Below are 22,204 nucleotides of genomic sequence, written 5' to 3' on the forward strand. Positions count from 1 at the left end.
TTTAGGCGAACTCGGTGCAATCAGGCCCCGCACACTCTCAAGTTCAACAAATGGCCGGAGAGGGCGAAAAATCAATCGAGGCGCGTTGCAGCGTAAGCGCGCAAGTGGAGCTACTGTAATTTGGTCACATACTTTAATTTCTACTTTCTCTGTTAGGGGCGCTGAACATGCTGAATTTTTTACTTTACACAAACCATTGACATAAACAATCGAGGTGTCTAAAGATGTTTTTTACCTCAGGCAAATAGGCAGTTGATTTTTTTAAAATTGGATTGCTGAAGCTGCTTTGTAGTCATAGCGTCAAGGTTTTTGTACTTGATTAACCACCGACAGCCGACGGCCTATTGGCATCGATGTGTTTCCTGGCCGCTGGCGTTCGAATACTTCGGCAGTAAAACATTTTCGAAAAGCATGCTGGTTTCGTCTGCTAGTCATTGCATAGACTTGCTATAAAGAGCTCTACTCTTGGCAAAAAATAGTGCCTCATATTGTTTAGGCGTTGATTATGATAATGAATGCGGCGGAGGTTGAGGGAGTACGCTTGAAGGTACGTTTTTATGCCGTTGATCTCCATAACACCGTAAGTACGCAAACCGATGTCACAGAACACCCGATGCATCATTGTGTGTTCTCCGTCGTCGCTTGTTTGCTGTACGCCTACTAATCCTTCATTTCTTCTTCAAGTGTTGTATCCTCCTTTTGTCTTTGTTCTCTTGTGCTTCACACACAGTATGTCGTTCCGTCAGCTGTAATGCGCATTTGCAAAACCAATACATGTTTGATAAGATGCAGTGGTTATCATAATTTACTACACATGTATTAAGCTGGCACATATGGTTCAGATACAGATGCCACCTGTATGCGGACTTGCACGACGTTGATGCGGAGATTAGGATAATTATGACACTCATCAACAACAGGCAGCTGACGGCCGTAAGCTGTTGCGTTCTTTCTGCCAAACTACCCGGCCTGGTAGTGCTGTAAAGATGCTGTCTAAAAGTGACACGCGGTGACAGGGAAATTATTATACTTAGCAGCCGACCGTACATTTTGTAGCTTAGGTCTTCTTTCTTGTGCGTTTGCGCTACCCATTTAATGAGCCATTTCTTGACTATGTTCTTGACTATGTAACCGCGTTTGTGTGGATGCGTAGACGTGTGCTTTTTGTTGTACTTGTAAAATGCAAATAAAATATTTTCAGGCTTGCTCAATCTTTGGTGTCGTGTGCGCTTATTCCAGTCGAGGCCATCGTGCCACCTGAAAACCGCATTCTGTCAGTAGCCCTACAGGAAATGCAGCAGCTGGAGCGCGGCGGCACAACTCGGGGTAACGGCGGCGTAATAAACGAAAAACCGCCCGGGATGCCCGTAAAAAACAGTTCAGAGTGTGCCTTAACTCGATATGACTTAGCGCTACATGTATTTATATATGTAGGCGCTACGTTTGCCACACAGCAACCAAACTGGCGGGAGCACGATCGAGACGCAGCAGCCAGAAACCCAGTAAAGCCACTGTAAGGTCGCTCTGATTGTTCGGGTTCTTAAGTGTCACGAATCGGCCACGTGCTTTGTGCATAGAGAGGGGGTTCACTTGCCCCCGTGTCAGCCGGGCGACAGTTGCTGTGTTATGTGCGGTCACAGGCACCGCGCGGTGTTGGGTGACGCGTCGCGGCAGGTGCCAGGTGGGCGAGTGCCGATTCCGGGAAGTCGGCATTGTGCGCACGGTGTAGGCAGTCCGCCGACGGTCACACGAGTCCACACAGACCAGCCTTGAAAGGGACCGCTGTACAAGGTATTGTGAGTATGGCTCCCGAGTGCCTGACTAATTGGAGGCGCCGCCGAGGTTAAGAAGGGCTTAGCAACTCTGACCCCGTTCCGCATGCAGTGAGCATGGACCTAATCTTCTACGCGTCCGGAACGCAATCGCCAGCCTTGTTGTTGGGCGCGGCTGCCGGTGTGGTGTCGAAGGCCAGCTTACAGTGCACGCTGTAGGAATGCGGTGCACACGTAAAGAGTGCATTCGGACGACGGCGTCTTGGAAACACGCACTCGGAGAACTTTGTCTTGTAGACAATAAGTTTGAAGGACAAGGAGGGCCATCAGTCTCCCACGCGGACAAACTTTGAGTACGGCCGCACTACGTGGTATCGATGCCCCTGCTTCCGAGACATTTGCGGCCTAGACGCCGTTGGGATTTGAAACGGTCTAGCGATAACTTGTTCGGGCCTGGCGTGTTTTGCTGAGCCCGTCACTAACTACGAAGAAATGAGAGGGCAACGGAGTTTTGGCGAAGAAGGAAAAGAGCTTTGTTTTCCAATATGTTTATTTTTAAGAGTAAGCCCATCCCTGTGGGTTGTGGCTTAACAAACGGTTGACCCTGATTGGCAACTGAACCTGTGGGACGGGCCAACGGCCCTACCGCCTTTTTTTTTCTTTGTATATTTGGGCTATAAAAATCGGGACGACATGCTGTCCCTGAGACTTGGCTGAAATCAGGGTTGCTGATAGATCAGTGAGCCTCCGTACTATGTACGTTAAAACGAGTCTGGGCTCTAACAGTCATTGAGACAGTCGAAGAGTGAGACTTTGTTTCTCAATTGTTCAAGTTTGTAATGTATTTGTTTTACCTGCCATGTATATTCGCACTTTCCAGCGACTATTCGCACTTTCCAGCGACTATAGGGGGCGCGGAGAACGTTTCAATATGGCGGGGATAGAGGTGATGGAGCCGACACGAAAGCGTGCGCGTCTACAGGTGCAGGCGGCTCACGGGCCTCTAGTATCTCTAAGCGCGATCCTTGATCTTGCAAAGGAAACGCAGAGATGTGTTGTAGAAGGAGAGGCTGCGTTTAACGCTGGCCATATAATATGCTGCGGTATACGAGCGACGACAAGCGCGGCTGTCGAGGTCGAGTCACTATGCCTGCAGACAAGCGCCGTGAGAGGCCCCCCGCATACTATAAAAGTTCAAGTCTGCAATGAAACCGGCGCCGTAAAGGTCAGTATTTCACCTTACGTTTTTTTTAAAGATATACGTGATGTACGAGAATTGACACCAAGCAGTTAATTGGTGGCGCTCGGATGTAAACAAAGCGCAGTACCCCTCATGCCGCTGCATAATATAAACGTTGTGTGCATTGATGACGTTATGTGCATTCATGGCTCCCTGCAATGGCTTATTTGTGGAATGCTTGTTAAAAATGCCAGGTAACACGGAAACATTTCAGTAGTGCCGATTTAGAAGCTATGAGCGAGACAATGAGGTGTGCCAGCGCGCCCCGTTTCCAGCATGATTAGCGTTTTCGCGTGCTGTACGGCGATTTCGCCAAAGTGCAACGCGTTAAATGCAATTATTTTTTTACTTACTTCTCGGGCTTAAACGCGCAATTTCGTCGTTCTAGTGTCATAAAAGCACCAATGTGTTGTTTTCGGCTTCCAGAATTCAATGTGCATGTGGGAGCCTACGCATTTGCCCTGTAAATAATTAGCGCGGTTTTAAGGTCGTTTGCGTGCTTAACATTGGTTTGATTGTTTTCAGGGAGAATGCACGTGCAAGGCCGGTCTCTCTGGTCAATGCAAACATTTGTTTGCCACTTTGATATATTTGAACAGGTAAAACTTTATACATCATGTGTTTATTTATTTTCATTAGTTGGCTTGCCTGTAATGTGCATCAAGTGACAGTGAATATGTTTACCTTATGTCGAACTAAGAGCCACATTGTAAAAGGCGAACATAGAAGTCAGTGGCAATGATGCCTTTTCAATGCCATCTGGGGCTTGTTGTTGCACTAGGAACAGAGTTTCAAGAACATGCACACAGCAATCAATTGAGTATGTGTTGCTTCAGTCACTTCAGGTGGGCACAGGCTGTATTAATAACCACAGAATGCCCAGAAATGTTTTAAACGTTCTGGGCTTTTTTATTTGTTTACTGTAGGATTTTGATTCTGAATCTGCTGTAAAATATTGTTGATGTAACTTACTAACACGGAAACAAAGGATGAAACAAAATGGAACCAATGTACACAAGCGCTAACTCAAAACTGAAATGGTTCCCGTCTGTCTCATTTTTTTTTCCGCACTACCAAGTTGCATCATAGAATTCCAACTAGCCCCATCGCGACACTGTTAGGAAACATTTTCTTGAATCATATGAAAGATGCAGAAAAAAGCCAATACACAGAGTATTTCAGCAAGGTATGTTTATTTTGATGTACAGGACAAGTGCCACTTCCCTGGATGCATTGTCATGCACGGATGTGCAACAACAGTGGGGACGTGCCAGTGCCGCCAGCATCTACAAACCAAGGCCAATTAGTTTGTTTTGCCACGTCGAGCAGCTTCAACCAATAAGTGTCCCTGAAGATGTTCAAGCCCTGATTAGGAAAGAACTTATCGATGCAGTACCAAATTCTGCACTGGCAAAACACAAAACTCGTGCAAGAAAGTCAATCCCTTTCACTAGCAATTTGAACATAGTCCGCGCCATCGACACAATTTTCACACAAGGTTGCTACTTGAGAGAGCACACAAAATTTTCATTTTTTGAATCGGTGCTAGATGGTGAAAAAACAGTACTGAAAAGGTTTACTCTTGAACATCTCAATGAAAATGAAAAGAGTTTCTATCTTCAAAATGTGTGCCTCTCCTATGCCAAAGCTAGGGAAATATGCCGCGAGACAACTGATCAGTCATCCACTCTGTGGCACAGCGAAAGAAAAAAAAGAATTACTGGAAGCATCTGCAGAGAACTCTACACGTTTGAAGAAAGAGGTACACGCAGTTGGGAAGCAAAGCTGGACAGGCTGTACTGCAGGGAGCCTTTCAAGGGAAATGAAGCCACAATGTATGGAAAAGACAACGAGCCTCTTGCACTTGAAGAGTACGAGAAGACTCATAACGAAAGCGTGAGCAAGCTGGGACTCGTCGTCATTCCAGATGTTCCTTGGCTTGGCTACAGCCCGGATGGAATAAGTGAGCAGAGGGGAACGAACATCTTGCTGGAAGTGAAGTGTCCTGTTCTAGGCAAGCACTCTAGCATACAAGACCTTGTAAATGCTAAGAAGCTGGCATTTATTGTGTGTGATGGAGAAAATTATGCATTGAGACGTGCTCACAAGTATTATTCCCAGGTTCAACTGGGCATGCTCCTCCTTAACATGAATCTGTGTCATTTTATAGTATATTCGAAAGTTGAGAGCCTTGTCATTCATGTGCCGAGAGACACCGAGCATATTCAGGCACTTGTAGACAGGCTGCAGTATGTCTACTTCAAAAGGGTACTACCTAAGCTTGTGCAGATTAGCAAGGCTTGAAAGTATGTTGGTGTTCATAGGTTTTTTTCGTTGTTGATCACTTCCATTCAGTGGGAGGGGGGATACTTAGAAGAAAAGCTATTCAGTACTTTGTAATATTTACGAATTGCAATATATTAAAAAATTAAATTATGGGGTTTTACGTGTCAAAACCACTTTCTGATTACGAGGCACGCCGTAGTGGAGGACTCCGGAAATTTCAACCACCTGGGGTTCTTTAACGTGCACGAAAATCTAAGTACACGGGTGCTTTCGCATTTCGCTTCCATCGAAATGCGGCCGCCGTGAATTGCAATATATGTAGCAGCAATTAAGCAATTGTTAATTATATTTACTGTTCAATGTCTGCTAAGGAAAGTATAGCAAATTGTGAGAACTGAAATGGCAAGAGTTTTTGAAGCATCGAAGAAGCAAAATGAGGAGTTCAAGTTTGGTTCTAGGTTTTGCAGCATATGCATAAATGGCCAGCTGCAAATTTTGCTTGTATTCTGTCATTTAGTGCTTTTGGATGTCTAGTCATGGAGTTTCATTTTTTACTCTACAACCTGTGATGTTTTCTCTGCAAATGACACCTTTACAAGTGTCTACAGTGCACATGTTGCAAAAAAGAGAAGAAAGCTGTTGATCCTTTTTTTAAGCAACTATTTATTTTGCATTCTTCGAAAAGCTAGTCACACAGCAGCTCATAATTCCTGAAGAGCTTGTTTGCAGTCACTCTAAAGTACTTGAGCGAATACAAGTAGTTTTTTACTTGAAAATTAGTGCTTCTGTGTTTATAACTGGTCCTTTGTACCTGATATACTTGGCTGCTTTTTTTTTTTACTTGTCAGTACACGTATCACACCTATAAACATACCACAATAAACATTCCTCCTGTAAATGTGTGTCTGCGTTTTGCTATGTGATATTCAATATTTACTATTTGTTAGAAAATGTTGATATTCGCCCTCCTCTCAACTTTCATATGTCTCTTAACTGAATGTGTACACATCACTTCCATTTGTATAGGTTGTCTGCAAATAAATGTATGCCACATGCGAGGCTCTCGCATGCTCGTATATTTGCCACCTGCTCTCGGTTCACATTCTTCACGTCTTTGTGGTTGCAATGCCCACAAGTTCACAGCTGTACTTAGTCACACATTGCAATGTACACGACAAAGTGATGAAAAAATAAAAAAAAAATAACCATCACGCCTATTTGACCCAACAGCGCATACTATAGACAGTATGTATAATTGAACAGCTGATGATGTCGCACAAATTAAGTGGAAAATACACCAAAAGAGATTGTTCTGTTAAAGTAACATTAACATTCGCCAGTTTGTGTTCCGTTAACCATAGCAATATGTGTCTGATCAACACTGATAGGTTAGTGAGGGCTAGGATTCACCTCAATTTGAACAGGGAAAGATTAAAATTGGTCAAGAAGAAACAAGCCAATCTAGATGCAGTAAGGGTAAAAGCAGACCAATTCAGGCTGGTAGTTGCAAACAAATATGCAGCCTTAGAACAGAGATGAAGATGACATAGAGCTAATGAATGAAACCGTTACGAGGATGGCTTCAGAGGCAGCAATTGAAGTGGGAGGCAAGGCACCAAGGCAACCAGTAGGCAAGCTCTCCCAAGTAACAAAGGACCTAATAAAGAAGCGACAAAGAATGAAAGTGTCCAACTCAAGAGATAAGATAGAATTTGCGAAACTGTCAAAACTGATCAACAAGGCGAAAATAATTGATTCGAAATTATAACGCGATAAAGACTGAAAAAAGCCGTAAAAGATGGACGCAGCATGAAATCGGTGAAGGAAGCTTGGCGTAGGTCAAACCAAGATGTATGCACTAAAAGATAAGCAGGGTAATGGCACCAGCAATCTCGAAGTTATAGTAAAAGCAGCAAAAGAATACAAATGGGTTGGAGCACATGCCAGATCCTGGCTGGAAGCTTACCATTATCATTAAAAAGAAAGGTATACAATCAGCGCATTCTACCGGTGCTAACATATGGGCAGAAACGTGAAGACTGACAAAGAAGCTTGCGAACAAGTTGAGGAACGCGCAAAGAGCGATGGAACGAAGAATGTTAGGCATATAGTTAAGAGACAGGAAGATAGTGGTGTGGATCAGAGAGCAAACAAAGATACCGAATATACTTATTGACATTATTAGAAAAATTTGAGCTGGGCACATCATGTAATGCGTAGGTTAGAAAACCGGTAGACCATTAGGGTTGCAGAATGGGTGCGAAGAGAAAGGAAGCTCAGTCGAGTACGGGAGAAGTATAGCTGGGGTGATGAAATTAAGAAATTCGCAGGCACTAGTTGAAATCGGCTGGCACAGGACAGGGATAATTGAAAAGTCGCAGGGATAGACCTTCGTCCTGCAGTGGACATAAAATAGGATTGCAATGATGAGGATGAATTGTGTCAGCTTTGCAAGCGTGCTTACTGAAATTTATCATCAGCCAGTATTGGTGCGCACAAGTTAGTTAGCCCACACGCAACTGTGAACAGCTCATTGATATAAGGCAGCATTTCCCAGGACAGAGTTGAGTTGAAGAGCTTAAATATTTTAACTCGTTGTATTGCTCGTTCTACATGAACCCGTGCCCTAGCAATATCAGCTGTCCTAAGGGCATCATTGCGGTCAAACTGGCAGTCCTTTTTAGCAAAAGGTGGCCGAATTACGCCAATTGCACGGGCAGTGCACAAGTCATCAATGAAAAAACCCCTATCGACCATAATGTCATCTGTGAATGACTCGAACTTCTCCAGTATTGCACACTCAGCTGTAATGGCTTTGTCTGAGGCTCGTCCACCAAATGCTTCACTGATGAATGTTATTGTGCCAGCTGGACTTACACATATGAGAAATTTTACAGTGTAAGTCGACTTGTATTGTGAATATGTCAGTAGCTGACATTTCACACAGCGAGATCTTTCAACTGGGATTTCTGTGCAATCTACAACACCTCGCACTCTCGGATACTGTTTAAAGTGCGAAGGCATATTGTTTAAAATTTCCTCCTTTGAAGGCCACTCAATGGCAGCTTTCAGCACTGCAGCAGCAAGAGGCAGTGTGTGCACAAAATATCTGTGTATGGACGAAATGCTGCATTGAAAAAGTACACTGAGACAGGAAAATGACATAGCCTGTTTCAGAACTATGAACACCAAAATAACTCTGTCCCTCACAGAAGCTTCCATCCTATTTGCCGCCTCATACTTCTCTACGAGTGAAACAATCTTGTTTAGAAGTGCATGAGAAGGTACGCCAGTCAAAGTGTTTAGGTGAGCATCAGAAAGAAGCACGTCCGAAATCCTAAATTTTTGTGTGAAGTCCAGTGAGTTCACTTGAACGGATTTGTTTAGCTCAGGTGTGTGGCCCAGCTCTTGAAGTTCAACAAGTGCCCTTGCAGCGTCTCGTTCTGTAACGCAAGAAAAAATTTAGAGCGAAATTGGTACAGTTTTAAGCAAAAAGTTACCTGCTGTTGTTCGTGAGCAAGAGCTTGAAAGGGGGGGAAGCCAATCCTGCACAGGTGGGTCTGCAATACAATGATGGTGAACTAAATCCTTCATAAAACCATGTGAAGTGTCCTACAACACGGTGTATTCAGTCCTACGGCAAAATAAAACAAGATGCATTGCACTGGCTTGCCTTTGCTCTAAAATTCAAGAGCAGAGAGAGAAAGTATCAGATGCGAAAGGCGGGGAGGTTGGCAGGGAGGTTACCTGGAAGGTAAACATCCACTTTGCTAACCTGGTGCACAGGTGAAAGGGTAAGGGGGGTGCCGAAATATTACAAAGAAAAGCACAAAAAGTGAGAAAGATCATAGAAAAAAACACATTCACACACACAGAACACTATTGCATCAGAGTCACTCCAGTAGGTTACTTGCCTAAGGTGACATTAGAAAAGCCTTAGTCTCTTAATAGTAGAACGTGTATTTATCTAGGTGCCCAAAATCTTTCGGCGATACCACTCTCGATATATTGCCCTTTGCAGTTGCACAACCGGACTCGCCTTGTTTGGTGAAACGGCAAACTTAAACATGCGGTAACGCCTATGCATCATCAAAACTTGGGTGCGAAGGTCGGAAAAAAAATTCTCACCATTGTATTCACTTTCTTCCAAATTATCAGGAAGCTCGCATGCGCAATCTTCATTAATGACGACTTCAGATACGTCGTCCTGTTGGCCCTCGTTTCCTGCAACATTGTTAGGTCAATAGAAGAGATGCTTTAAGACCAAGCAAAACAAATACAAGATCACAAACGCTTGCGCAGTACCTCCGATCGGTACACAACTTTCACTACAGCCAAAAAAAGTAGCGAACGCCTTGCACATTGACCGCCTGTTTGATTTTCACACAGAACGACTAAGAACAGATGCAGAATACGTTCGCTAGTGTGAAATGCTCACTACGCAGCGTCAGGCACCGTCGAGGAATATTTACCGAAACAGCGCGAGTGCAGGCAGAACATTTAATAAACGGTGACACTTGCGTACTTAAACTTACCTTGAGAATCTGTGGGGGGCTTTCTTCGGGGAACCCTAGGCCTCACACTTGCTTCGTGGGAGCGCATAGGGATCTTTTGCGAAGGCACGGCGTTTCTTTTCAGCCGCTTTCGTAAGGGCTTCAACCCGTCTTTAAGGCAAAATTTCACAATCAGCTCACCACAAGAATAAAATGAAATCATTGAGAGCATCGCAACAGTCAATTACTCACCAAGGTGGCCCCAAAAGAAGTCGTCTTTGTTAAAATGATCGCTACATACGACCATTTCTTCGCTCACTTGCTTCCCGATGCGGAGCTTGATCGCCCACAACTTCCTCCGTTTTTTATCTTTTGGAAAGTGGTGCAGGCTCACTTTTCCGGAAATTGCACGATTTGTGCATTGCGGCACACTGCACATGCGGTTGCTCTTCGCTCGTCGACTGTTTTCTTCCATAACGAAGAGCACAAGTACGCCAACGCAGCTGCAGAAACCGCGTGAGCGAGAAATCCATCACCCCCTCCCGGCTTCCGAAAAGATCCGCGCGGCGGCGCTAGCGTTTCTGGAAAGCGCGAATAGGGGGCGCGGAGAACGTTTCAATATGGCGGGGATAGAGGTGATGGAGCCGACACGAAAGCGTGCGCGTCTACAGGTGCAGGCGGCTCACGGGCCTCTAGTATCTCTAAGCGCGATCCTTGATCTTGCAAAGGAAACGCAGAGATGTGTTGTAGAAGGAGAGGCTGCGTTTAACGCTGGCCATATAATATGCTGCGGTATACGAGCGACGACAAGCGCGGCTGTCGAGGTCGAGTCACTATGCCTGCAGACAAGCGCCGTGAGAGGCCCCCCGCATACTATAAAAGTTCAAGTCTGCAATGAAACCGGCGCCGTAAAGGTCAGTATTTCACCTTACGTTTTTTTTAAAGATATACGTGATGTACGAGAATTGACACCAAGCAGTTAATTGGTGGCGCTCGGATGTAAACAAAGCGCAGTACCCCTCATGCCGCTGCATAATATAAACGTTGTGTGCATTGATGACGTTATGTGCATTCATGGCTCCCTGCAATGGCTTATTTGTGGAATGCTTGTTAAAAATGCCAGGTAACACGGAAACATTTCAGTAGTGCCGATTTAGAAGCTATGAGCGAGACAATGAGGTGTGCCAGCGCGCCCCGTTTCCAGCATGATTAGCGTTTTCGCGTGCTGTACGGCGATTTCGCCAAAGTGCAACGCGTTAAATGCAATTATTTTTTTACTTACTTCTCGGGCTTAAACGCGCAATTTCGTCGTTCTAGTGTCATAAAAGCACCAATGTGTTGTTTTCGGCTTCCAGAATTCAATGTGCATGTGGGAGCCTACGCATTTGCCCTGTAAATAATTAGCGCGGTTTTAAGGTCGTTTGCGTGCTTAACATTGGTTTGATTGTTTTCAGGGAGAATGCACGTGCAAGGCCGGTCTCTCTGGTCAATGCAAACATTTGTTTGCCACTTTGATATATTTGAACAGGTAAAACTTTATACATCATGTGTTTATTTATTTTCATTAGTTGGCTTGCCTGTAATGTGCATCAAGTGACAGTGAATATGTTTACCTTATGTCGAACTAAGAGCCACATTGTAAAAGGCGAACATAGAAGTCAGTGGCAATGATGCCTTTTCAATGCCATCTGGGGCTTGTTGTTGCACTAGGAACAGAGTTTCAAGAACATGCACACAGCAATCAATTGAGTATGTGTTGCTTCAGTCACTTCAGGTGGGCACAGGCTGTATTAATAACCACAGAATGCCCAGAAATGTTTTAAACGTTCTGGGCTTTTTTATTTGTTTACTGTAGGATTTTGATTCTGAATCTGCTGTAAAATATTGTTGATGTAACTTACTAACACGGAAACAAAGGATGAAACAAAATGGAACCAATGTACACAAGCGCTAACTCAAAACTGAAATGGTTCCCGTCTGTCTCATTTTTTTTTCCGCACTACCAAGTTGCATCATAGAATTCCAACTAGCCCCATCGCGACACTGTTAGGAAACATTTTCTTGAATCATATGAAAGATGCAGAAAAAAGCCAATACACAGAGTATTTCAGCAAGGTATGTTTATTTTGATGTACAGGACAAGTGCCACTTCCCTGGATGCATTGTCATGCACGGATGTGCAACAACAGTGGGGACGTGCCAGTGCCGCCAGCATCTACAAACCAAGGCCAATTAGTTTGTTTTGCCACGTCGAGCAGCTTCAACCAATAAGTGTCCCTGAAGATGTTCAAGCCCTGATTAGGAAAGAACTTATCGATGCAGTACCAAATTCTGCACTGGCAAAACACAAAACTCGTGCAAGAAAGTCAATCCCTTTCACTAGCAATTTGAACATAGTCCGCGCCATCGACACAATTTTCACACAAGGTTGCTACTTGAGAGAGCACACAAAATTTTCATTTTTTGAATCGGTGCTAGATGGTGAAAAAACAGTACTGAAAAGGTTTACTCTTGAACATCTCAATGAAAATGAAAAGAGTTTCTATCTTCAAAATGTGTGCCTCTCCTATGCCAAAGCTAGGGAAATATGCCGCGAGACAACTGATCAGTCATCCACTCTGTGGCACAGCGAAAGAAAAAAAAGAATTACTGGAAGCATCTGCAGAGAACTCTACACGTTTGAAGAAAGAGGTACACGCAGTTGGGAAGCAAAGCTGGACAGGCTGTACTGCAGGGAGCCTTTCAAGGGAAATGAAGCCACAATGTATGGAAAAGACAACGAGCCTCTTGCACTTGAAGAGTACGAGAAGACTCATAACGAAAGCGTGAGCAAGCTGGGACTCGTCGTCATTCCAGATGTTCCTTGGCTTGGCTACAGCCCGGATGGAATAAGTGAGCAGAGGGGAACGAACATCTTGCTGGAAGTGAAGTGTCCTGTTCTAGGCAAGCACTCTAGCATACAAGACCTTGTAAATGCTAAGAAGCTGGCATTTATTGTGTGTGATGGAGAAAATTATGCATTGAGACGTGCTCACAAGTATTATTCCCAGGTTCAACTGGGCATGCTCCTCCTTAACATGAATCTGTGTCATTTTATAGTATATTCGAAAGTTGAGAGCCTTGTCATTCATGTGCCGAGAGACACCGAGCATATTCAGGCACTTGTAGACAGGCTGCAGTATGTCTACTTCAAAAGGGTACTACCTAAGCTTGTGCAGATTAGCAAGGCTTGAAAGTATGTTGGTGTTCATAGGTTTTTTTCGTTGTTGATCACTTCCATTCAGTGGGAGGGGGGATACTTAGAAGAAAAGCTATTCAGTACTTTGTAATATTTACGAATTGCAATATATTAAAAAATTAAATTATGGGGTTTTACGTGTCAAAACCACTTTCTGATTACGAGGCACGCCGTAGTGGAGGACTCCGGAAATTTCAACCACCTGGGGTTCTTTAACGTGCACGAAAATCTAAGTACACGGGTGCTTTCGCATTTCGCTTCCATCGAAATGCGGCCGCCGTGAATTGCAATATATGTAGCAGCAATTAAGCAATTGTTAATTATATTTACTGTTCAATGTCTGCTAAGGAAAGTATAGCAAATTGTGAGAACTGAAATGGCAAGAGTTTTTGAAGCATCGAAGAAGCAAAATGAGGAGTTCAAGTTTGGTTCTAGGTTTTGCAGCATATGCATAAATGGCCAGCTGCAAATTTTGCTTGTATTCTGTCATTTAGTGCTTTTGGATGTCTAGTCATGGAGTTTCATTTTTTACTCTACAACCTGTGATGTTTTCTCTGCAAATGACACCTTTACAAGTGTCTACAGTGCACATGTTGCAAAAAAGAGAAGAAAGCTGTTGATCCTTTTTTTAAGCAACTATTTATTTTGCATTCTTCGAAAAGCTAGTCACACAGCAGCTCATAATTCCTGAAGAGCTTGTTTGCAGTCACTCTAAAGTACTTGAGCGAATACAAGTAGTTTTTTACTTGAAAATTAGTGCTTCTGTGTTTATAACTGGTCCTTTGTACCTGATATACTTGGCTGCTTTCTTTTTTACTTGTCAGTACACGTATCACACCTATAAACATACCACAATAAACATTCCTCCTGTAAATGTGTGTCTGCGTTTTGCTATGTGATATTCAATATTTACTATTTGTTAGAAAATGTTGATATTCGCCCTCCTCTCAACTTTCATATGTCTCTTAACTGAATGTGTACACATCACTTCCATTTGTATAGGTTGTCTGCAAATAAATGTATGCCACATGCGAGGCTCTCGCATGCTCGTATATTTGCCACCTGCTCTCGGTTCACATTCTTCACGTCTTTGTGGTTGCAATGCCCACAAGTTCACAGCTGTACTTAGTCACACATTGCAATGTACACGACAAAGTGATGAAAAAATAAAAAAAAAATAACCATCACGCCTATTTGACCCAACAGCGCATACTATAGACAGTATGTATAATTGAACAGCTGATGATGTCGCACAAATTAAGTGGAAAATACACCAAAAGAGATTGTTCTGTTAAAGTAACATTAACATTCGCCAGTTTGTGTTCCGTTAACCATAGCAATATGTGTCTGATCAACACTGATAGGTTAGTGAGGGCTAGGATTCACCTCAATTTGAACAGGGAAAGATTAAAATTGGTCAAGAAGAAACAAGCCAATCTAGATGCAGTAAGGGTAAAAGCAGACCAATTCAGGCTGGTAGTTGCAAACAAATATGCAGCCTTAGAACAGAGATGAAGATGACATAGAGCTAATGAATGAAACCGTTACGAGGATGGCTTCAGAGGCAGCAATTGAAGTGGGAGGCAAGGCACCAAGGCAACCAGTAGGCAAGCTCTCCCAAGTAACAAAGGACCTAATAAAGAAGCGACAAAGAATGAAAGTGTCCAACTCAAGAGATAAGATAGAATTTGCGAAACTGTCAAAACTGATCAACAAGGCGAAAATAATTGATTCGAAATTATAACGCGATAAAGACTGAAAAAAGCCGTAAAAGATGGACGCAGCATGAAATCGGTGAAGGAAGCTTGGCGTAGGTCAAACCAAGATGTATGCACTAAAAGATAAGCAGGGTAATGGCACCAGCAATCTCGAAGTTATAGTAAAAGCAGCAAAAGAATACAAATGGGTTGGAGCACATGCCAGATCCTGGCTGGAAGCTTACCATTATCATTAAAAAGAAAGGTATACAATCAGTGCATTCTACCGGTGCTAACATATGGGCAGAAACGTGAAGACTGACAAAGAAGCTTGCGAACAAGTTGAGGAACGCGCAAAGAGCGATGGAACGAAGAATGTTAGGCATATAGTTAAGAGACAGGAAGATAGTGGTGTGGATCAGAGAGCAAACAAAGATACCGAATATACTTATTGACATTATTAGAAAAATTTGAGCTGGGCACATCATGTAATGCGTAGGTTAGAAAACCGGTAGACCATTAGGGTTGCAGAATGGGTGCGAAGAGAAAGGAAGCTCAGTCGAGTACGGGAGAAGTATAGCTGGGGTGATGAAATTAAGAAATTCGCAGGCACTAGTTGAAATCGGCTGGCACAGGACAGGGATAATTGAAAAGTCGCAGGGATAGACCTTCGTCCTGCAGTGGACATAAAATAGGATTGCAATGATGAGGATGAATTGTGTCAGCTTTGCAAGCGTGCTTACTGAAATTTATCATCAGCCAGTATTGGTGCGCACAAGTTAGTTAGCCCACACGCAACTGTGAACAGCTCATTGATATAAGGCAGCATTTCCCAGGACAGAGTTGAGTTGAAGAGCTTAAATATTTTAACTCGTTGTATTGCTCGTTCTACATGAACCCGTGCCCTAGCAATATCAGCTGTCCTAAGGGCATCATTGCGGTCAAACTGGCAGTCCTTTTTAGCAAAAGGTGGCCGAATTACGCCAATTGCACGGGCAGTGCACAAGTCATCAATGAAAAAACCCCTATCGACCATAATGTCATCTGTGAATGACTCGAACTTCTCCAGTATTGCACACTCAGCTGTAATGGCTTTGTCTGAGGCTCGTCCACCAAATGCTTCACTGATGAATGTTATTGTGCCAGCTGGACTTACACATATGAGAAATTTTACAGTGTAAGTCGACTTGTATTGTGAATATGTCAGTAGCTGACATTTCACACAGCGAGATCTTTCAACTGGGATTTCTGTGCAATCTACAACACCTCGCACTCTCGGATACTGTTTAAAGTGCGAAGGCATATTGTTTAAAATTTCCTCCTTTGAAGGCCACTCAATGGCAGCTTTCAGCACTGCAGCAGCAAGAGGCAGTGTGTGCACAAAATATCTGTGTATGGACGAAATGCTGCATTGAAAAAGTACACTGAGACAGGAAAATGACATAGCCTGTTTCAGAACTATGAACACCAAAATAACTCTGTCCCTCACAGAAGCTTCCATCCTATTTGCCGCCTCATACTTCTCTACGAGTGAAACAATCTTGTTTAGAAGTGCATGAGAAGGTACGCCAGTCAAAGTGTTTAGGTGAGCATCAGAAAGAAGCACGTCCGAAATCCTAAATTTTTGTGTGAAGTCCAGTGAGTTCACTTGAACGGATTTGTTTAGCTCAGGTGTGTGGCCCAGCTCTTGAAGTTCAACAAGTGCCCTTGCAGCGTCTCGTTCTGTAACGCAAGAAAAAATTTAGAGCGAAATTGGTACAGTTTTAAGCAAAAAGTTACCTGCTGTTGTTCGTGAGCAAGAGCTTGAAAGGGGGGGAAGCCAATCCTGCACAGGTGGGTCTGCAATACAATGATGGTGAACTAAATCCTTCATAAAACCATGTGAAGTGTCCTACAACACGGTGTATTCAGTCCTACGGCAAAATAAAACAAGATGCATTGCACTGGCTTGCCTTTGCTCTAAAATTCAAGAGCAGAGAGAGAAAGTATCAGATGCGAAAGGCGGGGAGGTTGGCAGGGAGGTTACCTGGAAGGTAAACATCCACTTTGCTAACCTGGTGCACAGGTGAAAGGGTAAGGGGGGTGCCGAAATATTACAAAGAAAAGCACAAAAAGTGAGAAAGATCATAGAAAAAAACACATTCATAGAAAAAAACACATTCACACACACAGAACACTATTGCATCAGAGTCACTCCAGTAGGTTACTTGCCTAAGGTGACATTAGAAAAGCCTTAGTCTCTTAATAGTAGAACGTGTATTTATCTAGGTGCCCAAAATCTTTCGGCGATACCACTCTCGATATATTGCCCTTTGCAGTTGCACAACCGGACTCGCCTTGTTTGGTGAAACGGCAAACTTAAACATGCGATAACGCCTATGCATCATCAAAACTTGGGTGCGAAGGTCGGAAAAAAAATTCTCACCATTGTATTCACTTTCTTCCAAATTATCAGGAAGCTCGCATGCGCAATCTTCATTAATGACGACTTCAGATACGTCGTCCTGTTGGCCCTCGTTTCCTGCAACATTGTTAGGTCAATAGAAGAGATGCTTTAAGACCAAGCAAAACAAATACAAGATCACAAACGCTTGCGCAGTACCTCCGATCGGTACACAACTTTCACTACAGCCAAAAAAAGTAGCGAACGCCTTGCACATTGACCGCCTGTTTGATTTTCACACAGAACGACTAAGAACAGATGCAGAATACGTTCGCTAGTGTGAAATGCTCACTACGCAGCGTCAGGCACCGTCGAGGAATATTTACCGAAACAGCGCGAGTGCAGGCAGAACATTTAATAAACGGTGACACTTGCGTACTTAAACTTACCTTGAGAATCTGTGGGGGGCTTTCTTCGGGGAACCCTAGGCCTCACACTTGCTTCGTGGGAGCGCATAGGGATCTTTTGCGAAGGCACGGCGTTTCTTTTCAGCCGCTTTCGTAAGGGCTTCAACCCGTCTTTAAGGCAAAATTTCACAATCAGCTCACCACAAGAATAAAATGAAATCATTGAGAGCATCGCAACAGTCAATTACTCACCAAGGTGGCCCCAAAAGAAGTCGTCTTTGTTAAAATGATCGCTACATACGACCATTTCTTCGCTCACTTGCTTCCCGATGCGGAGCTTGATCGCCCACAACTTCCTCCGTTTTTTATCTTTTGGAAAGTGGTGCAGGCTCACTTTTCCGGAAATTGCACGATTTGTGCATTGCGGCACACTGCACATGCGGTTGCTCTTCGCTCGTCGACTGTTTTCTTCCATAACGAAGAGCACAAGTACGCCAACGCAGCTGCAGAAACCGCGTGAGCGAGAAATCCATCACCCCCTCCCGGCTTCCGAAAAGATCCGCGCGGCGGCGCTAGCGTTTCTGGAAAGCGCGAATAGAAAAGTTTACCTATAAATATTTCTTGTACATCTGATCTCATCGCTTCCTGCCTGCGTTTGATCAACAACTGCCGATCATCGTCCGAGAAGCTTCAAGTTCCAACGGTGAAGCGAGGACGGAGAACGAACGAAACTTTACTGGCGCAGCACGACAGGATCGGCAAGCCCCACAACGAGCAGCGAGCCAGGCGCAAGGCATCAGAGGGCCACCAGCCAATTCCGCAAGGGTTGCACTTCATCTGGACGAGGACGTCAGGCGGCGCCCCCAGCAGCAACGGGTGAGCGGGATTCCTTGCGTTTTGTCGAGGTTGGCATGGCTGTTGTTCAGTGAGGTTAATGGTGTTCACGCGCAGAACAGCAAATGCGATTGAGGCTAACATAAACATTGATACTGCATCTGGACAAATAGAGGGTCAGAGACGGCAGGAGCTGCAACGCGTCGGAGAGACCGAGTCTGAGACGTCGGATACTGAAATGGATAGTGAGGCGCAAGGCGCTGCGCAGGCTCCGAGCACGACGGATCCAGAAGCCATGGCGGTGAGACGCCTGGAGCTGGAGCTGGAAAAGGTGCGCCTACAGCTAGAGTGCGAGCGCATTGCTCTACGGAGAGTGGAGCTTGAGCAGTCGGGCAGGCCGCCTTCGGTGTCGGAAGGAAGCGATCGGCGCGGTGCCATCACGGATGGAATAGCACAATGTGCTAAAGTGCTTAAGGCATACCGGTTGCCGTGTGACGCTGACGTTCCGATATGGTTTGATGAGGTCGAAAAGTTGTTTGCATCTTTTCAAGTACCAGCACATAGCCGTGTACATTTGATCATGCCAGCGCTGACTGAGCGGGTCCATTATCTGTTGCGTAGCCTCAATGATGAGGAATGTACGGATTACGAGACTGTAAAGAAGGCGGTACTAGATGAACTTAAGCTCACGCCAGCTGAATACTTGGGGAGGTTTCAAAAGGCATCTAAACGAAAGGAGGAAACTTGGGCTCAGTTCGCGTCCCGAGCTAGAACTTATTTGGCCTATTACCTTCAATCTCGCCATGCAAACACAAAAGAAGCTATGACGGAGCTTATGGTCGCTGACCGTATGAAAGCCAGTCTAAGCTCAGAAGCCCTTGAATGTGTTCTTTTGCGGGAGGGCGAAGAGTGGTTTAAGCCAGTGGAGGTGGCGAAAGTGCTGGAGACTTTCGAGCAAGCTAAAGGGAAAGGACGAGCAACTAAGCCAGCCTCAACAGCCTCATTGACGCAGCAAGCAAAACTAGCTAGCCCGCAGAGGACAAATTTAAAATGCCACGTGTGTCATATACAGGGACACCTAGCCAGAGACTGCCCAAAAGCTTCAAATAAAGAACAACAGGGGAAGGCACCGACTGTGCAAAAACAAAGGGTACAGAAGGTTGCTGTTGTAAGTGAAGAACCTCTACCAGAGCAAGAAAGGGTGCTTAGCGCTAGAGTAGAAATCTTAGCTCAACATGCTAGCTCAGGGAGGTCAAAGCTGGACCTAATCCATATCATGTGCGGGGATATAGCAACGGAAGCTGTGTTGGACACAGGTAGTGAGATAACGGTCGTCCGTAAAAGCATGTTGCCCGTCGTTTTACAGGAGCCATCGGGAACAGTAAGGCTCGAGTCGGCATTCGGAAAGACCATTCGAGCTAACCTAGCTACGCTGCCCGTAGGCATGCATCGCCCGGGCGCTGTGATAGAACCGCAGAGGATCGATCTGGTGTGCGCGGTTACAGACGAACTTGCAAAGGGGGTTGACTGCCTGTTGTCAAAGGAAGATTGGGAACTACTACAGGCGCAGGAAAAAGACGAGTTTGGACGAGAAAGTATTCCGCGGGTAGCCAATTCCGTTGGAGTTCGATCAGTCGAAATAGTTGATCACAATGAGCCAGACTGCGGCCTAAGTTGTGAAGAAACGACAGACAACATCCCTGTATTGCAAGAGAATAGTTTCATTCAAGATGTCACTGGGGTGCCCAGTCAGCGGGAGAAATTTCGAGCTGCTCAGCTTGCCGATGAAAGCCTGAAGAAGGCCTGGAATGATGCGAGAAACGGTAAAGCTGGCATGTTCGTGTCAGATGGACTTTTGTACCATTGGGATTCCTTAGCGGGGGTCAAGGTCAGACAACTGGTCCTACCAGAAGAAAAGCGCAATGAGGTATTGCAGCTCGCGCATGAGTCATTGTGGGGTGGACACTTAGGGCCGAAAAAGACGAAGCTCCGGATAAAGTACAGTTTCTTCTGGCCAGGAATGGAGAAGGAAATCGCTGGGCATTGTCAGACGTGCCACCAGTGTCAAACACGTTCAGATAGCCGTCAGAGCGATAAAGTCCCCATCACGCCGCTTACGCGACCGGAGCATCCATTTCAGGTGGTCAATGTGGACATCATTGGGCCTATTGAGGTGCCATCTGCGAGGGGCCACAAATATGCTTTGTGTCTTGTCGATCTTTGCACGAGATGGCCTGAGGTAGTGCCGCTCCGATCCCTGACAGCGAGGGCCACATGCGAGGCTTTACAGGAGATTTTCAGCCGTACTGGAGTGCCGGAAACCATCTGTTCAGACCAAGGCACGAACTTTAAAGCTCAACTGACACAGCTAATGTTGGAAAAACTGGGTTGCTCACCCAGGTTCTCCACTGCTGAACACCCTGAGAGCAATGGAGTGGTTGAGAGATGGAACAGAGTCCTCAAAAATATGTTGTATCATGTAATGGAGCGGGACCGAAGAAACTGGGACAAGCTCATCCCATTTGTTCTGTGGGCTTATCGCGAAGTGCCGCATGATACTACCGGGGTGGCGCCGTTCAGGCTATTGTATGGTAGAAACCCAAATGGGCCCCTATCAATATTGCAGCAAACTTGGACGGGTGAGATCGCGGTGCCCTCAACTCTGAGAGAGAAACCTGCCAAGTATTTGCAGCAGCTGCGGGAGCAACTAGAACTAGCCGCGAGTGTAGCTGAATTGACAAGCACCGAGCGCCAGAGCAAATATGCTGAAGTTTACAATAGGAGGGCACGGACTAAAGAATTTAAGGTCGGGGACCAAGTACTCCTCTTTGACACAGATCGGGCAACCAAGATGGCTGCCAGGTGGCTGGGTCCTTTCACAGTTATTGGGAGAGAGAGAGAACACTCGTATCGCTTGCAAATAAATGACAGAAAGACTTCGGTAGTGCACGCTACCGACTCAGGCCGTACTACGCTAGAGTGAGTCATGTGGGGGTAGTGTTCGAGGAAGACGGAGAATTTGGTGAGGTGGAATACGCGCCGCAAGCTCTATGCACTTCAGTGAGCGAGCACCCAATAACTGAAGACAAGCTAGCTCATTTGGGTTCAGATGCGCGCATGGAAATCGAGGCGGTATTTGAGAAACATCGCTGCGTCTTTGACGGAAAGCCTGGGAGGGCACAAGTAGGGCGGCACCGCATCGAACTGGAGGAAGGATGTAAACCAAAGAGGACGTTTCCTTACAGAGTCCCTGAACTATTAAAGAAAGAGGTTAGTAGGCAAGTGAAAGAGCTTCTTGAGTTGGGCCTGATATATCCGGTGGAGAGCGAATTTGCACACCCGGTTGTGTGTGTTGGTAAGAAGGACGGGTCAGTGCGCATGTGCGTCGATTATAGAACGCTTAATGCCGTGACCAGAGTAGATGCCTTTCCAATGACCAATCCACGGGAGCTGATCTTCAGAGTTGGTCACTCGAATTTTATAACAGTCGTTGATCTGAGGAGAGGATACTGGCAGGTACCGATGGAACCCCAAAGCGAACATCTCACGGCATTCGTGACACATGATGGGCACTACGCATGGAAGGTAATGCCATTTGGGCTGAAAAACTCTGCGGCTACCTTTCAACGGATGGTTAATTCATTGCTGGCTGCACACCAAGCTTATGCGTCAGCATACCTAGATGACATTGCAATCTTTTCAAATACCTGGAAAGAACACCTGCAGCATGTAGACATAGTGCTTAAACTGCTAAGTGATGCTGGGCTGAAAGCCAGCTCTGAAAAATGCCAGGTAGCGCAAACTCATATCCGCTATTTGGGACACATAGTTGGCTCTGGAACTCATGCGCCAGA

At 45.1% G+C, this 22,204-nt stretch overlaps 4 protein-coding genes and 2 long non-coding RNA genes across 10 annotated transcripts in view; 4 read left to right on the forward strand and 2 right to left on the reverse strand.

The window, feature by feature from the left end:
• LOC142574817 (heparanase-like) overlaps window positions 1-22,204 on the forward strand; it is a 56,855-nt gene that overhangs the window by 15,587 nt on the left and 19,064 nt on the right. The window lies entirely within an intron of this gene.
• Window positions 2,712-6,376, forward strand: LOC142576411 (uncharacterized). The gene is made up of 2 exons (XR_012826841.1): window positions 2,712-2,997; window positions 3,538-6,376. It is a non-coding gene; the product is annotated as an uncharacterized LOC142576411 (long non-coding RNA).
• On the reverse strand, window positions 6,111-10,327 carry LOC142576408 (uncharacterized). Of its 3 annotated transcripts, XM_075686533.1 has the most exons (5): window positions 10,044-10,325; window positions 9,834-9,962; window positions 9,427-9,522; window positions 8,799-8,858; window positions 6,111-8,741 (listed from the first exon to the last, which is right to left on the reverse strand). In XM_075686533.1, exons 3-5 carry the CDS (start codon window positions 9,478-9,480, stop codon window positions 8,682-8,684), a joined length of 174 nt encoding a protein of 57 aa, XP_075542648.1. In that variant the 5' UTR covers window positions 9,481-9,522; window positions 9,834-9,962; window positions 10,044-10,325; the 3' UTR covers window positions 6,111-8,681. The 3 variants fall into 3 exon arrangements, with proteins under 3 accessions (XP_075542648.1, XP_075542647.1, XP_075542646.1); XM_075686532.1 differs by having other exon boundaries at window positions 6,111-8,858; window positions 10,044-10,327; XM_075686531.1 differs by lacking the exon at window positions 10,044-10,325 and having other exon boundaries at window positions 9,834-10,033.
• Window positions 10,420-12,309, forward strand: LOC142576410 (uncharacterized). Its single transcript, XR_012826840.1, has 2 exons — window positions 10,420-10,705; window positions 11,246-12,309. It is a non-coding gene; the product is annotated as an uncharacterized LOC142576410 (long non-coding RNA).
• LOC142576409 (uncharacterized) lies at window positions 11,897-18,093 on the reverse strand. 3 transcript variants are annotated; one of them, XM_075686536.1, is made up of 5 exons: window positions 17,769-18,093; window positions 17,559-17,687; window positions 17,152-17,247; window positions 16,506-16,565; window positions 11,897-16,448 (listed from the first exon to the last, which is right to left on the reverse strand). In XM_075686536.1, exons 3-5 carry the CDS (start codon window positions 17,203-17,205, stop codon window positions 16,389-16,391), a joined length of 174 nt encoding a protein of 57 aa, XP_075542651.1. In that variant the 5' UTR covers window positions 17,206-17,247; window positions 17,559-17,687; window positions 17,769-18,093; the 3' UTR covers window positions 11,897-16,388. The 3 variants fall into 3 exon arrangements, with proteins under 3 accessions (XP_075542651.1, XP_075542650.1, XP_075542649.1); XM_075686535.1 differs by having other exon boundaries at window positions 11,897-16,565; XM_075686534.1 differs by lacking the exon at window positions 17,769-18,093 and having other exon boundaries at window positions 17,559-17,758.
• On the forward strand, window positions 18,536-20,765 carry LOC142573833 (uncharacterized). Its single transcript, XM_075683070.1, has 2 exons — window positions 18,536-20,238; window positions 20,751-20,765. The coding sequence occupies exons 1-2, from the start codon at window positions 18,589-18,591 to the stop codon at window positions 20,763-20,765; spliced, it is 1,665 nt and encodes a 554-aa protein (XP_075539185.1). The 5' UTR covers window positions 18,536-18,588.

Source organism: Dermacentor variabilis, chromosome 3 (assembly GCF_050947875.1).
Source record: "Dermacentor variabilis isolate Ectoservices chromosome 3, ASM5094787v1, whole genome shotgun sequence".
In the NCBI taxonomy this organism is placed as follows: domain Eukaryota; kingdom Metazoa; phylum Arthropoda; class Arachnida; order Ixodida; family Ixodidae; genus Dermacentor; species Dermacentor variabilis.